Source organism: Neopsephotus bourkii, unplaced genomic scaffold, assembly GCF_033783945.1.
Source record: "Neopsephotus bourkii isolate Nb327-2 ecotype Australia unplaced genomic scaffold, CSIRO-AGI_Nbou_v1 NB_1090, whole genome shotgun sequence".
Taxonomy (NCBI): Eukaryota; Metazoa; Chordata; class Aves; order Psittaciformes; family Psittacidae; genus Neopsephotus; species Neopsephotus bourkii.
The window spans coordinates 87133-99394 of record NW_026901578.1 but is presented as its reverse complement, the minus strand read 5'-3'; the positions used below and the strand labels follow the sequence as shown (position 1 = coordinate 99394).

Sequence of the window (12262 nt, the reverse complement as noted above, 5' to 3'; positions counted from 1 at the left end):
AGACGTGGACAGAAACCACCAAAGACACCAGTGACCAACGGGGCTTGTTGGGGAAAAAGGAGCTTCTAAATTAAGTGGTGGCTGCAGAGCCAGCGCGTTCCAACAGCCCCCAATGGCCCAGCTGCCCTCCCCGTGCCTTAACAATGGCAGAAATAAACGTGCTAATTATAAATGAGAATTAGAATGAAGGTCTCAGCTGTCCCCATGGGGGGACGGGGGAGGTGCCGGTCCCATTAGCCAGACAAACAGATCCAAGGTACCCCAAAAAGAAACAAATCAGCTTTACTGAAGGAGCTGGTTCATTTCTTAAATAAAAAGAGAGACCCCAACCAAGCCAATGGAGTTTAACATCCTAGGGAGGGGAAAGGGGCAGACATTTAGTAAGGGAGAGAGAAGCTGAGAGAACGTGTGCCCAAGGCCCTGGGGCTTGATTCCGCAGGGAGGGAAGGGGAAGGAGGGCAGATCAGCAGCAGTGAGATGAGTTTTGGGAGGGCACCGGTAAAACCAGAGGGGGAAGGTGCCTGGCCCTGAGCACAGCTGATTTCCTCCCGCTGCCTCACCTACACGCAGGGAAGAAGCCTTCCCCCAGGAGCTTCCTCCTTGCCGAGGGGCTGAGGCTGGCGTCGGGATGCCCATGGCTGCACCTCTACGTGTTGCTCCTCTCCTTGGATTTTTCCCCTTTGCTGTCCTGGTGGGCAAGAGGAAGGAGAAGGGGAGGTTTTTAGGCTGCAGCAACACCAGCGCGGGGCTGCAAGTGAACACCCTCCTCACCCAGCTGCCAAAACACAACCACAGCCCCCACCCATGCCCGGTGTGGGCACAACCAGCCCCCTCCAGCCCTGCTCTGCTCAGGGTTCAACCCCTTCCCATCACCAGGCCTTTCAAACGCCCTGATCAAGGTGATGAGAGCATCTCGCAGCGCATCGACACGCACTGCGTGGCCCCAGCCCATCACCGCTGCTGCGAGCCTGCCCCGGTCTGCTGGGGCTTGTTGGGTGATTCCGGCTCCCTCTGTGCTGAGCAAGGCATGGAGAACGGAAAGCAAACACACACGTGGCCCCCTGGCACACACACACAGCTCACAGGACCGGAGCAAGGAAACCATTCACAGCGCAGAGAAACAGCTCTTGCCTCTGGGAAGCCTTTATGTCTGCTGCCTGAGCTATCTACTAAGGTCTTGCCTCTTACTCTTCAGGAGAAGTCACTGCCTTCTAGCTTAGGACTGGGTTTTTCTCTCTCTAAAGTGCTCTGCTCTCTACCCTGAGCAAATAAAACAAAACAAAACAAGCAAGAGTCAACTTCAGACTTACTTTTTATGCAGGTTTAGTTTTAAAGTATTTAGAAACTCAACTTAACTGGAACCCTGCTTACCACCTGCAACGAGAAGCTGAAGTATGGGACATGTCAAAGATCAGGTAAAGACTTCCCTGGAACAACGCGTTATATGGGATGGGAGAGGGAGACTGCAGCCCCGCGCACACCCCGAGGGCTCAGCATCACTCATGCATGGGCTCGTGCCGAGGGGATGGTACCTCAGGAGGTGGTGGCTTGATAGTCACGGGCTGGGATGTCCTTCGAGGAGGAGAAGGCTTGGGCTGCACTTGCTGCTGGACAGTGTTGTAGTAGGTGACCCCTCCATAGACCTGGGACTGGGCCTGCGCTCCCCAGAGAGCAGAAGGGTCAGTGGTGGGGGACACAAAAACCTGCATCCCCTGTGAGAGCACCACGGTGCAAAGCTGGGCTGTGACAAGATGCCACCACCGGGCACTGAAGGTGAGAGCAGTCACAGAGGGACCGGGCTCAGTTTGTGCTGAGCTCCACAAGGTCACAAAGAACAGCATCACTTACCCCTGCCCCTCACCAGGGCCTCGGGGCAAGGCCAGGCTGCAGCAGCCCACAGCCACATCAGACTGAAGCTCACAGATGGGTTTCCTTCACCCCCCAGTTTCCCAGCTGCCACAGGACATCTGTGCTTTGCAACAGCAGCAGCTACTACTCTTCTACATGGGCAAGGCAGGCAATGGCTCCTCATCACACCCAGATCCCCTCCAGCTGCAGGGGGCTGAGGATCTTGCCCCCAGACCAGGCTGGTTCCTGCCAGGGCAGTGGGATGGATGCAGCAAGGTTGTAGGGCTTGGGAACGTGCATCCCTGCCGCTTGCCACTGCGTGTCAGCCGTGTGCTGCTGCCAGGAGCAGAGGGCTCCTCCTCCCTGCCCAGCAGCTCCGTGGACACAGAGGTGGGACAGGGAGCAGGAAAAGCCAGCCCCACACTGCTCACACCAAGGGCTTTCCAAGGAATAGCACCAGGCAGTTTCCAGCCTCCTGCCCCCATCTCCAACGGAAAGGGCTTCCAAAGCCATTTTCACAGACTGGTTTGTGCTGGAAGGGACTTTAAAGCTGATTCGGTTCCAACCCCCTGCCATGGGCAGGGACACCTTCCACTAGAGCAACTTGCTCCAAGCCCCGTCCAACCTGGCCTTGAGCACTGCCAGGGAGGGGGGAGCTTCTATTTTCAAGGTGGTGTTTGCTTAGCATGGGCTTGGAGGGGATGTAAAAGGCCCCAGGCTCCCAGTGGGCTGCTTCCCTGTCCTGCAGGAGAAGGCCTTGACTCTAAGACCCACCAATACAGGCATGTCATCCACTAGTCCCTCGTTTCAGGGTACAGCTGTGGCTGCCATCCTTTCCAGTTACCCACCCCAAGCAGGGAGAGGGATGACAGTGAACAACCTCCCACCACAGAGCAGCCCAGCTGCTCCGCATCCTCTCCCAGCAATCCAGAGGGTATATCCACACTCCAGAGGCTCCCATCTGCCTTCCACAGCTCCTGCTGAGGGCGGGCTGTGCAGTGCAGCTGCTTACCTGTGTGTTGGAATAGAGATGCGGAGGGGGCGGAGGGGGCAGCGCTCCCGGTGGGTAGGGATAGCCAGGATTCCCAAAATTCATGACTCCAGGAGGGGAGAAGTAAGTGGGTGCCAGCAGCTGCTGCGGTGGGGGCTGCCCTGGGGGCATGGAGACGGGCGGAGGGTACAGGCCAGGGTTGGCCATGGGGGCTGGCGTCTGGTGGGGATGTAAACCTGGGATGAGAGGAGAACATGCTTAGTGTGGTGTGAGGAAGGGAAGGGAGGATAAAGCACTTCTCAGCACAGTGGAGCACAGCTCCTTCCCCAGTGCAGGGTCCCAGTTCCTGAACCAGCCACAGCCCCAGGTCAGCACATCCCATCCCCTTCTGTAAGCAGTTTCTGAGGGAAGATGGGGAAATGCCAACTCAACAGCTCTCATTTCTGCTTTTCTCCTTTGATCTCGAAGCATCAGGGACCAAAGAACCTGATGCCAAGCGCCCCACTGAAGGGGAAGCAGCTCAGGCAGGAAGGTCTGTGCAGAGTCTGCCAACCCAGGCAGATCCCCTCAGTCCTGTGCTGGCTGCAAGGGCCAGAAATGCCCATTTGTCTCTCCTTTAAGTTTAGATTGATTCAGCCTCCCAGTGCATAAGGGAAGCAGGTCTATTCCATGCTGTAGCAGGCAAAATGGATTCCCCAAGTGACAAGAACCAGAGTTATCAGGGAGCACAACCACATCGCTACCATGCCCCATGCTGGGAAGCCGGCTCCTCACCTGGATGAGGGAGGTGCATTTCTGGCTGTACGATCATCCCCTGGGGCGGCAGCGGGGCTGGGCTCTCACTGTGGGTGTAGATTGGTCCCTGGAATTGTACTGCAACACACAACAGTTGGTAAGGAAAAGCTCCAACCAGTTTTGTTCTGCTGCAGCAAGCCACACGCCCGCCCCAACCAGCCACGGTTACAAGATGCTGTGCTGCAAGCCACATTCCCATCGGCACACGCAGTCTACCAGGCTGACAGATGCTCCATGCTCCCAACAGAAAAGCCTCCTACTCCTTTTACAAAGCAGAATGCTCAGGGAATTTCTTCTCTTGCACTTTAAATGCCGGAGTCAATTCCTCACCCATCCTCTGTAATTCTCCCCGCTCTCAAATGTCAAAGGCATTGCTCTGATTTCAAGTTAATTTTAAATCCTAGTTTTTGTGAAGGAAAGCGGTGTCCTAGAGACTAGAGAGGGGAGGTGGTAACAGTGATTCTGTTCCAGTGGGTTACAGCACCAAGCAGGGAGGCTCAGAGCCACCTTTTCATTTACTGTATGAGACAATGACAAAGCCCCTGACCCTAATGGGATGGGGGGGAGTGGGGGGGACTCCTGCTCCAGCTGCTCAGGTCCAGGCACACACAGAGCCTCGGGAGCAGGATGGAAGCACTCACGTGGGTCATAGTAGTGCCCTTCCATGATGCTGATGTGCATGGGGGGGGCAGGCTCCGGCACCGGTGCTCTCTGCCGCTGCGATGAGTAGCGTTTGACACGGCCCCCTTGCACGGCCTGAAAGAGCCCAAAGGCAACGGTGAGGGTCAGGAACCCTCCAGCCCTTCCCAGCCCCTGCAAACCTCCCATCTGGGTCACGCAGCAAGAACTGGGAACACCCACAAAAGGGAAAGGCTGAGGTGTCCCAGGCAGCCTCTAATTACCACAGCCCACAAACAAGTGCACTTCTAAAAGCAAGAGTCACGCTCCACGCAACATGCCTTACCATTTCCTCCATCCTGTTAAACTGAGGCGGTGGTGGCCCAGTTCCCACGTGCATGTGGTGGTTAGGAATACCTGAGGAAGAAACAGACTGGTTATTATGGTTTGTATTTATTCCTAGGAAAGAGCCACCTCACCTAACAAGGGAGATACCAGGACATGATGTCCTACCAATACCAATAGTACTCTTGCTTGCCTGACAAGGAACCATCTGACAAGCTCACCTCTTCAGCTACCACGTGAAATGTTCCAGGACAGATGAGGAGCTGCTGTATCACTCTACAATCACCCATGCTGCTCAACACCTTTGAAACCTTGCTAACAAAGAGAAGCCCTCAGCCTGAAATCCAGGTCCTGATCTATAAAGCCCTGCTCCTGCCGAGACAGGGATCTCCTCAGAGCACAAACAAGGAGCCACGTGGGACTGGGTAAGCTGCAGTTTAAACCCTCTCCAGGGTGTAACCACTTTTAGCACGGGCTCCTTTTAATCCAAACAACAAAGTTCTGGCACACGTTTAAAAGCACGGTGCCAAGCTAAGCCCAGGTGATCCCAAGGGAGCCAAAGTGGACAAACCAAACAGTGGAAGTGCCCATGGATCACTGGTACTGCAACACATGCACCCGTGCCAGCCAAAGGCCTCCTAGGATCCTGCCTTCTCTGCTAGGAAGAAACAAAAGGGACAGTGGATTAGGATGTCCTTCTGCCAAAGTGCTCCCCTCCTGCAGCCTGGAGCTGTCTCGTGGTAAATCTGTGAAGATGTTTTATTTCTAAGCCTAAAAAAAGGAGTCTATGATCTCAGCTGCAGCTCACAGCACATTGGAACTCTCATCCCACTGACACATTTAAAGCCTGTCTCCTCACATCCACAGTCAAGACCGAGAGTCTTCACACAAAGCTCTTGCCAGTCGCATCAGTACAAGATGACTTATGGTTTCATGACCTAAACCTCAAGAGATGCTTATGAAAGCAGCGAGCTGCTCGCTTCTCCTTGCTCCAGTTTTATTTCCCTTGGGAAGAACTCCAACAGCCCCCAGAAAGGATTCTCATTCTGCAAAGGGATAATTATACCTGAGTGACCTCTTGCATGGAGGCTCAACTAGAACTCAGCTCTCAGCTCACACAGGGAAACTCTGCCTCAGATCCCTCCCGCTGCTGCAAATGGAGCAGCTTCCTCCTACGAGGCACAAATTCATTTGCCAATCCCAGCCAGGCCTTGGCTAGTGCCAACTAAATCCCAATGCTAGGAGCTACACTGATAAACAGAGGAAAGCTCCCTCCTGCTCCTAGCTAAACACTGCAGGAGCCTGGTTATCCATCACCCTACCCACCAAGCCAGCACAAGGCTCCTCATCTCCTGAACAATGACTCTGGCTGCAGCAGCCAGCCTCACTGTGATTCCCAAAGTCCCCTTTTCTCTGTTTCGTCCCCTCTAACCACCTCTACTGCATTTTCTCAGCATCCCTGGCCTGGATCCACCTCAAGACTGAGGCAGGCACAGTTCAGCTCTCCCTGTCTGCTGTTTGGCTGGAGCTGAAAGCCAACAGCCAGCACCCACTTACCCCTCAGCTCCCGGGGCTGTATGAACTGAGACTGCCCTGGAGCCCAGTTCTGCTCAGCGAGATTCATTTGGGTCATTTCTTGCTCGAGTCCATCCAAGCTGGGTTCTACTGGTGACTCCCAATTGCTGCTCTTGGCTGGTGGGAGGGATGTCTCAGCTTGCACGGGTTTTGGAGGCACAGGAGCCAGCCCTTCCGAAGCGGGCACTTCATCCGCCAGCTTCCCTGCATCCCCAGCTTTGATTCTGGTCCTTCTTGCCCGGGAATAAGACTTCTTTTCAACTGGTCTGTCTGGTGGTGGCTGGGCAGCATCTGCAGCTGTGGCTTGGTTTTCCAAAGCAACCTCCTCCCTTACAGGGCTGCTGTGGACGTGCCCTGCTTCCACCTCAGGTGACTTGTCCCTCGGTGGGGTCTGCTCTGCGTGCTTCCCTCGGTAGCTGCTCTCCTGTTTCACTTGCTCACCATTCCGAGACAGATGCTGGATGCTGGCTTCCGAAGCTCGGTAGCCTGGACGGCTCTCTTTGTAGCCCCCCAGCCTCGGGTAATTCCTAGGTGGGGGCATCCTCCCCGTCCCTGCAGAGCTCCTGTTGGTGAAGGTTCGTGGGGGAGCTGAAGTGCTGTCTGCCCCTTGGTGCCTTGGGGGCTTACTGGGCCTCTCGTTGGACCAGTTTGGATCTCGCTGAGGAGGACTCCCAAACCTGAGGGGGGACAAATAGAACAAACAACTGGAAACAAATTCCTGGTGCAAGGTACCACAGGGAAACCCTCTCCAGGATGCCCAGAGATCCCAGCACCAAGGTCACACCTCAGAGACCAATGCCACCAAGAGGGCTTCCCCACTTTGGCATTTCAGACCTGTCTCCCTCTGGGAGAAGCCAGCTCCAGTTTGACTTTGCTGCTCACCTCGGTTTGCGCATCCTCCTTGGCTTGATGTCATCAGGGTTGTGCGCTGACCTGATGTCGTAGCCATAGAGCGCGATCAGCTCCTGCCTGGTCTTGGGGGCTTGCTCGTCCTCCCGGAACTTGTCATGCTCCCAGCGGCCCTCGTCCTTCCACAGCTTCCGCTGACGACCCTTCGGCCTGGAACAGTCACATCAGGAGTTGTTACCAAGGAAATCACAGCATCACAGTATGTTAGAGATTGGAAGGGACCTCGAAAGATCACCTAGTCCAATCCCCCTGCTGGAGCAGGAACACCTAGATAAGGTTACACAGGAACGTGTCCAGGCGGGTTTTGAATGTCTCCAGAGAAGGAGACTCCACAGCCTCCCTGGGCAGCCTGGTCCAGTGTTCTGTCTTCTTCTCAGGTTTAAGTGGAACCTCTTGTGTTCCAGTTTGTACCCATTGCCCCTTGTCCTATCATTGTTTGCCACTGAGAAGAGCCTGGCTCCATCCTCGGGACACTCCCCCTTTATATATTTATATGCACTAATAAGGTCACCCCTCAATCTCCTCTTCTCCAAACTATAGAGACCCAGCTCCCTCAGTCTTTCCTCCTAAGGGAGATGCTCCACTCCCTTCATCGTCTTAGTTGCCCTGCGCTGGACTCTCTCCATCAGGTCCCTGTCCTTCTTGAACTGAGGGGCCCAGAACTGGACACAATATTCCAGATGCGGTCTCACCAGGGCAGAGTGGAGGGGAAGGAGGACCTCTCTCGACCTACTAACCACCCCCCTTCTAATACACCCCAGGATCCCACTGGCCTTCTTGGCCACAAGGGCACAGTGGCAGCTTCCACCAGCCCCATGCCCAGACACCAAGTGGTTCTAGGGCTGGGTGTGCACAGGCAACAGCTCTCTTCCCCATCACCTTCTGCCTAAGAGCTCATCTCCATCTCCCCTCTGTCAGTTTAGAGCCTACGGGGTTATGCTCACATACCTGACCTCCTCCTCCTGCGTCTGCCCTCGGAGGTCATGCTCAAAGAAGAGCCCTTTCCGTGGGATATAAGCTGGGTTCTTCCGATCCTCATCATCATCCAGGTGCTTGGGAACCTTCTTCCCGACTTTATTCTCCACGGGTTCGGTGCTCTCCTGTCAAAATCACAGCTCTCACCACTACAGCAGTCCCCCTGTGAGAAGCCTCCCCCATGGCCCAAAGAACCCATGCTTAACACCTACCTGCCCGTCCCCGCTTTGCCTCTCACCAGTCACAGCACCCTTAGAGTCTGGTTTCTCATCCCCTTTCTCTGCTTTCGCCGCTGATCCGGAGGAATCGTTACTGTCCTGCTTCAGTTCCACTTTGGCACTTTCTTCCTCGCTGTAATCCTCTTCCTCTGCCTGAGAGAGCCTCGGTTACTCTAACGTGGACCTTTAGCAACAGCTTCCCCAGGAGTTTCCCCACACAAGTCCCCACATTTGGAGTCAGATCCTTGTTCCAGCTGTTGAGCCCTGCCCCTCTCAAAGCAGTGGATTAGCTCTTAAGGTCCTTCTCATCCCTGAATTTTAACGGGAAAAGCAAACCAAACCCACCCCCTCTCCCCATCCCAATGAGGTCTAACAGTCTGGCTTTCCAGTCTGGGATCAGCTCCATTGTAAAGGCAAGGAGACAGCGAGCAAAGGCCCTTGGACCATCCCTTCCTTCCCATGCCAGGGCCCGGCCCCAGCCAGCACCGCTTCCAGATTCCCTGGAGTCACTCAGCTGAGTCACTGGGAGCTCTCTGCTCGCAGGAGCTGACCTGGTTTCACCCTCCAGGAGCCTGCAAGCCCTGCTGAGGCTGAACCCACACTAAAAATAGCCCCGTGTGATTAACAAAAAGACGGCTCTGTTTTTCTCTTTCAACACAGCGTATTTGCACATCAACTGCTCCTTTTGTTTACGCTGGGGAAGCCCAGACAGGGCATTATTTTTAGGCACAGGAACAGAGTCATCCTGGCACGGCAGTGATGCAATACCCCCTGCAACCTGCACCAGTGCCTCCATGCAGCTTTCCAGGCACAAAGAGCTGCTGCACCATGTGCCACCTCTGCAGCCTCCTCATCAATGACACAGATTAACTGACAAAGTACAGCCCTAGGGGCTTTGATTTCATCTGCCTCGTTGTCCTGTGTTGTCTTTAATTGCTGCCCCCCTCCAGACCCCCAAACCAGCTGCTTCAAGAGAAGGGTTCCCACTAGAAAACCTTCATCGTCATCATTAGAAACCACTTCTCTAAACTGCCTGGAAATGGGAAACTTGCTGTTCTGAGCTAAAAACCTCAGCCACAGGGCACAGGCAGGGGGGCTCAGGTGGGATTTGCTCCATACAGAGCCAGCACAAAGCTCTCAACACTCCCAGGGCACATTCCCCTTCCAGCTGCCACACACAGGGATGCTTCAACCCAACACGCATCCTCCGCTTCCTTCCACACCCTTCTGGCCCATGGCTCCCAGTATCCCAAACACCGGTCCCACAGCCACCCCAGCAGCACAGTGGCTTCTCTGTACACAGGGAACCACTGGTGAGGGGCTCGCAGCAGTGGCACTGACCACGCTGCTGGTACCTTGAGACAAAAGCAATGCTGCCAACGGGGTAGTGGAAAACGAGGGACACAAAGTGGGGTTTGTGCTGTTTATGTGAGGTGCAAACAGTGGGCAGAACACTCGGAACAGCGGGACAGGGACTGCTCTTACCTCCGAGTCTTCGGCGCTTTCATAATCCGAGAGCACAGCTGCAGGGGAGAAAAAGGAGTCGGGTGTTAGGGCAGGAGCAGAAATGCAGCTTCTCTGTGAGTGTAACAAGCAGAGGGGCACAGAGCCCCCTCTCCAAGGCAGAGGCCAGCACTGAGCGTCCCCAACAAACCCCATTGCCAGCATGGGAGGAAGCAAGGATGAGTTTGGCTCTTTCTGCCCCTGCACCCACTGTTTGCCCACCGTTATGAGTTCATATTTGGGACTGCACCAACTGCAGGGCCATTGGAGAAGGCGTTTTGTCCAGCTTTCCCATTTGGCACACGGACAGCAGAGCCAGGATGTCGTTACTCACCGTCTCCCTCGATGCCATCCTCGCTTTCCTGCAGGAGAGGGGGAGAAAGGCGGGTTAGCAGAGTGGGAGGCAGCAGCCCAGTCCCGGTATCATCCCACACACAATCCCAGCAACAGCTGGCTCTGCTCCTATCGCATCCGCCCTGGGAAGCTGAGCTCCAGTGAGCAGGAACAGAAACAAACCCAGGGCTCCCAAGGCCTTTTACTTGGGTCTTTCTAAAGCAGCTCAAGAAGAAACCAGCACAAACTGTAAAGTGCTGGAGGGCTCAGAAGGGAAAGAGCAATGCCAACGATGCCAGGGCCTCTCCCTCAGTAACGAGGGGCAGACAAGGCAGCTCCAGGAGGATTCCTTAAAGCAGGATTAAGGAATAGATGCTGAGCATGTCCTTGAAACTCCAGTGACAGGAGCACAGCCCTGCACCCTGGAGAAGCCGCTGGCTCATGGAACCATGGACCACATGAAGCAGAGCAGCTCAGATCTGGAAGTTTTTCGTTAAAAGAACACACTGATCAAGCTGTGAAAACAAAACCAGACCAAAACCAGACAACGTGCTAACGGGGCCAAACGCCAAAACTGAGGGGGAAACTTGGAATAACCAGCCCATGAACCCAGGATGGGAGGAATTCGCATCCAGACCAGGGCAGGAGCCCCAGGCCGCGGGGCAGCAGCGCCAAAACTTCCCTCTAAAGGTTTCCCTTCCATAAGGGAAGCCGCTCAGGGCGGATCCATGATGGAAGAGGGCAGCAAACCCGCACCTGCACCCCCCGCAGGGACCCGGCTGGGGGGGATTCAGCCCCTTCCCGGTGCTGGAGCCCGGCTCTAATGGAAACGCAAGGGCGGGACCCAGCGCAGGCCCCGCAGCGCCCATCGCCCCCCCCCGTACACCCGCACTCACACACTCGGACTCGGGCGCGCTCTTGGCCGCTCCCCCCGCAGCGCTCTCGGCGCCGCCGCGGCCCCGCGGCCCAGCGCTGAGGGCTCCGGCAGCGCCCCGCGGAGGGCGGTGCTGAGGCCGCGGGGACCCGGAGCGGGACCCGGAGCCGGAGCGCGATGGGGAGCGGGCGGCGCTGGCGGCCGAGGCGCCGCTGTCGGAGGCGGCCGAGTCCGAATCCGAGTCCTCGCTGTCCTGCGAGGCGCGCTGCCGACGCCGGTCCGCCATCTTGGCCAGCGCGCGGGGCACGCCGGGACGGACTACAGCTCCCGGCGGACCCCGCGGCGGGTGACGTCAGCGCAATCCCGGCAGCCTTCGCGTCAGGGCCGCGTCGACCCGTTCCTACACGCGTGCTCCTCTGCCCGGCAGGGGGCAGGCGAGCGCCGGGCAACGAGCCGACGTCACCGGGAAGGTTGCGTCACTGCGCCGGAAGTGACGTCACGCGCGGGGGGGCGGGCTCGCGGTTCTTTAACGGTAAATAAAAAAATATCAAAAATAAACACCGAAATGTAAAAAACCAAAAACAAACCCTCACGTGACCCCCCCCAAACTTCACATTTGCGACGCAAATTTCAGGCTTTTCAAAGCGCTTTTCAGTTTCACACCAAATTTCAGGTTCTCGAAGGAAATTTCAAGGTTTTTGTAGCAAATTCCAGGTTTTCCAAGCAAAGTTCAAGGTTTTTGTAGCGAATTTCAGGTTTTCGAAGGAAATTTCAGATTTTCCAAGAAAATTTCAAGGTTTTCTAAGCAAATTTCAGGTTTTCCAAGCAAATTTCAAGGTTTTTGTAGGGAATTCCAGGTTTTTGAAGCAAATTTCAAGGGTTTCGTAGCAAATTCCAGGTTTTCAAAGCAAATTTCAAGGTTTTTTACCCAAACTTCAGGTTTTTCAAGCCAAACTTCCTGGTTTTCGAAGCAAATTTCCTCCTTAAAACGTGTTTTCACACCAGTTTCACCCCATTAATGAGCCCCCTGGTGCCCCATAGACACAGCCCCATGGCTGGACCCACCCTTGCGGGGGTTGGGGGTAAATCCCTCCAGACCCCCAGATAAGGGACTCAAAGACGTGGCTTTGCTGACCTTTGACCTCTTTAATCGCTGCTTGGGGGGGAGGGGGAGGGACCCCCTCCCCATGGCCGGTGCCACCAAGGGGGGGGGGGGGGGAGGATCCATCCCCATCTCATCCCTCGCAACCCCCACTGCCTCAGGCAAAACTTCAGCAA

At 55.6% G+C, this 12262-nt stretch overlaps 2 protein-coding genes across 12 annotated transcripts in view; one reads left to right on the top strand and one right to left on the bottom strand.

Moving 5' to 3' along the window:
* Positions 1 to 261: 261 nt before the first annotated feature.
* On the bottom strand, positions 262 to 11270 carry CASC3 (CASC3 exon junction complex subunit). 10 transcript variants are annotated; one of them, XM_061362213.1, is made up of 15 exons: positions 11007 to 11270; positions 10112 to 10139; positions 9760 to 9797; positions 8269 to 8427; positions 8030 to 8181; positions 7055 to 7231; positions 6155 to 6849; positions 4599 to 4669; positions 4276 to 4390; positions 3614 to 3712; positions 2861 to 3075; positions 1533 to 1655; positions 1372 to 1387; positions 1189 to 1260; positions 262 to 688 (listed from the first exon to the last, which is right to left on the bottom strand). In XM_061362213.1, the coding sequence occupies exons 1-14, from the start codon at positions 11268 to 11270 to the stop codon at positions 1256 to 1258; spliced, it is 2157 nt and encodes a 718-aa protein (XP_061218197.1). In that variant the 3' UTR covers positions 262 to 688; positions 1189 to 1255. The 10 variants fall into 10 exon arrangements, with proteins under 10 accessions (XP_061218197.1, XP_061218196.1, XP_061218195.1 ...); XM_061362212.1 differs by having other exon boundaries at positions 1372 to 1655; XM_061362211.1 differs by having other exon boundaries at positions 1189 to 1387.
* The window catches only part of MED24 (mediator complex subunit 24), a 64401-nt gene continuing 53936 nt past the window's right edge, over positions 1798 to 12262 (top strand). For both annotated transcript variants that reach the window (XM_061362204.1, XM_061362203.1), the window contains exon 1: positions 1798 to 1803. The gene's annotated coding sequence lies outside the window, so the exon portion shown is untranslated. The remainder of the gene's footprint in view (positions 1804 to 12262) is intronic.

Excerpts from the sequence above, each read along its gene's own strand:
- CASC3 (XM_061362206.1), bottom strand. The coding sequence starts at position 11,270 with ATGGCGGACCGGCGTCGGCAGCGCGCCTCGCAGGACAGCGAGGACTCG. Across the intron at positions 8,428-9,759 it reads AAAGCGCCGAAGACTCGGAG|GCAGAGGAAGAGGATTACAG; the intron begins GTAAGAGCAGTC and ends AGGCTCTCTCAG. Across the intron at positions 7,232-8,029 it reads ACGCAGGAGGAGGAGGTCAG|GCCGAAGGGTCGTCAGCGGA; the intron begins GTATGTGAGCAT and ends TGACTGTTCCAG.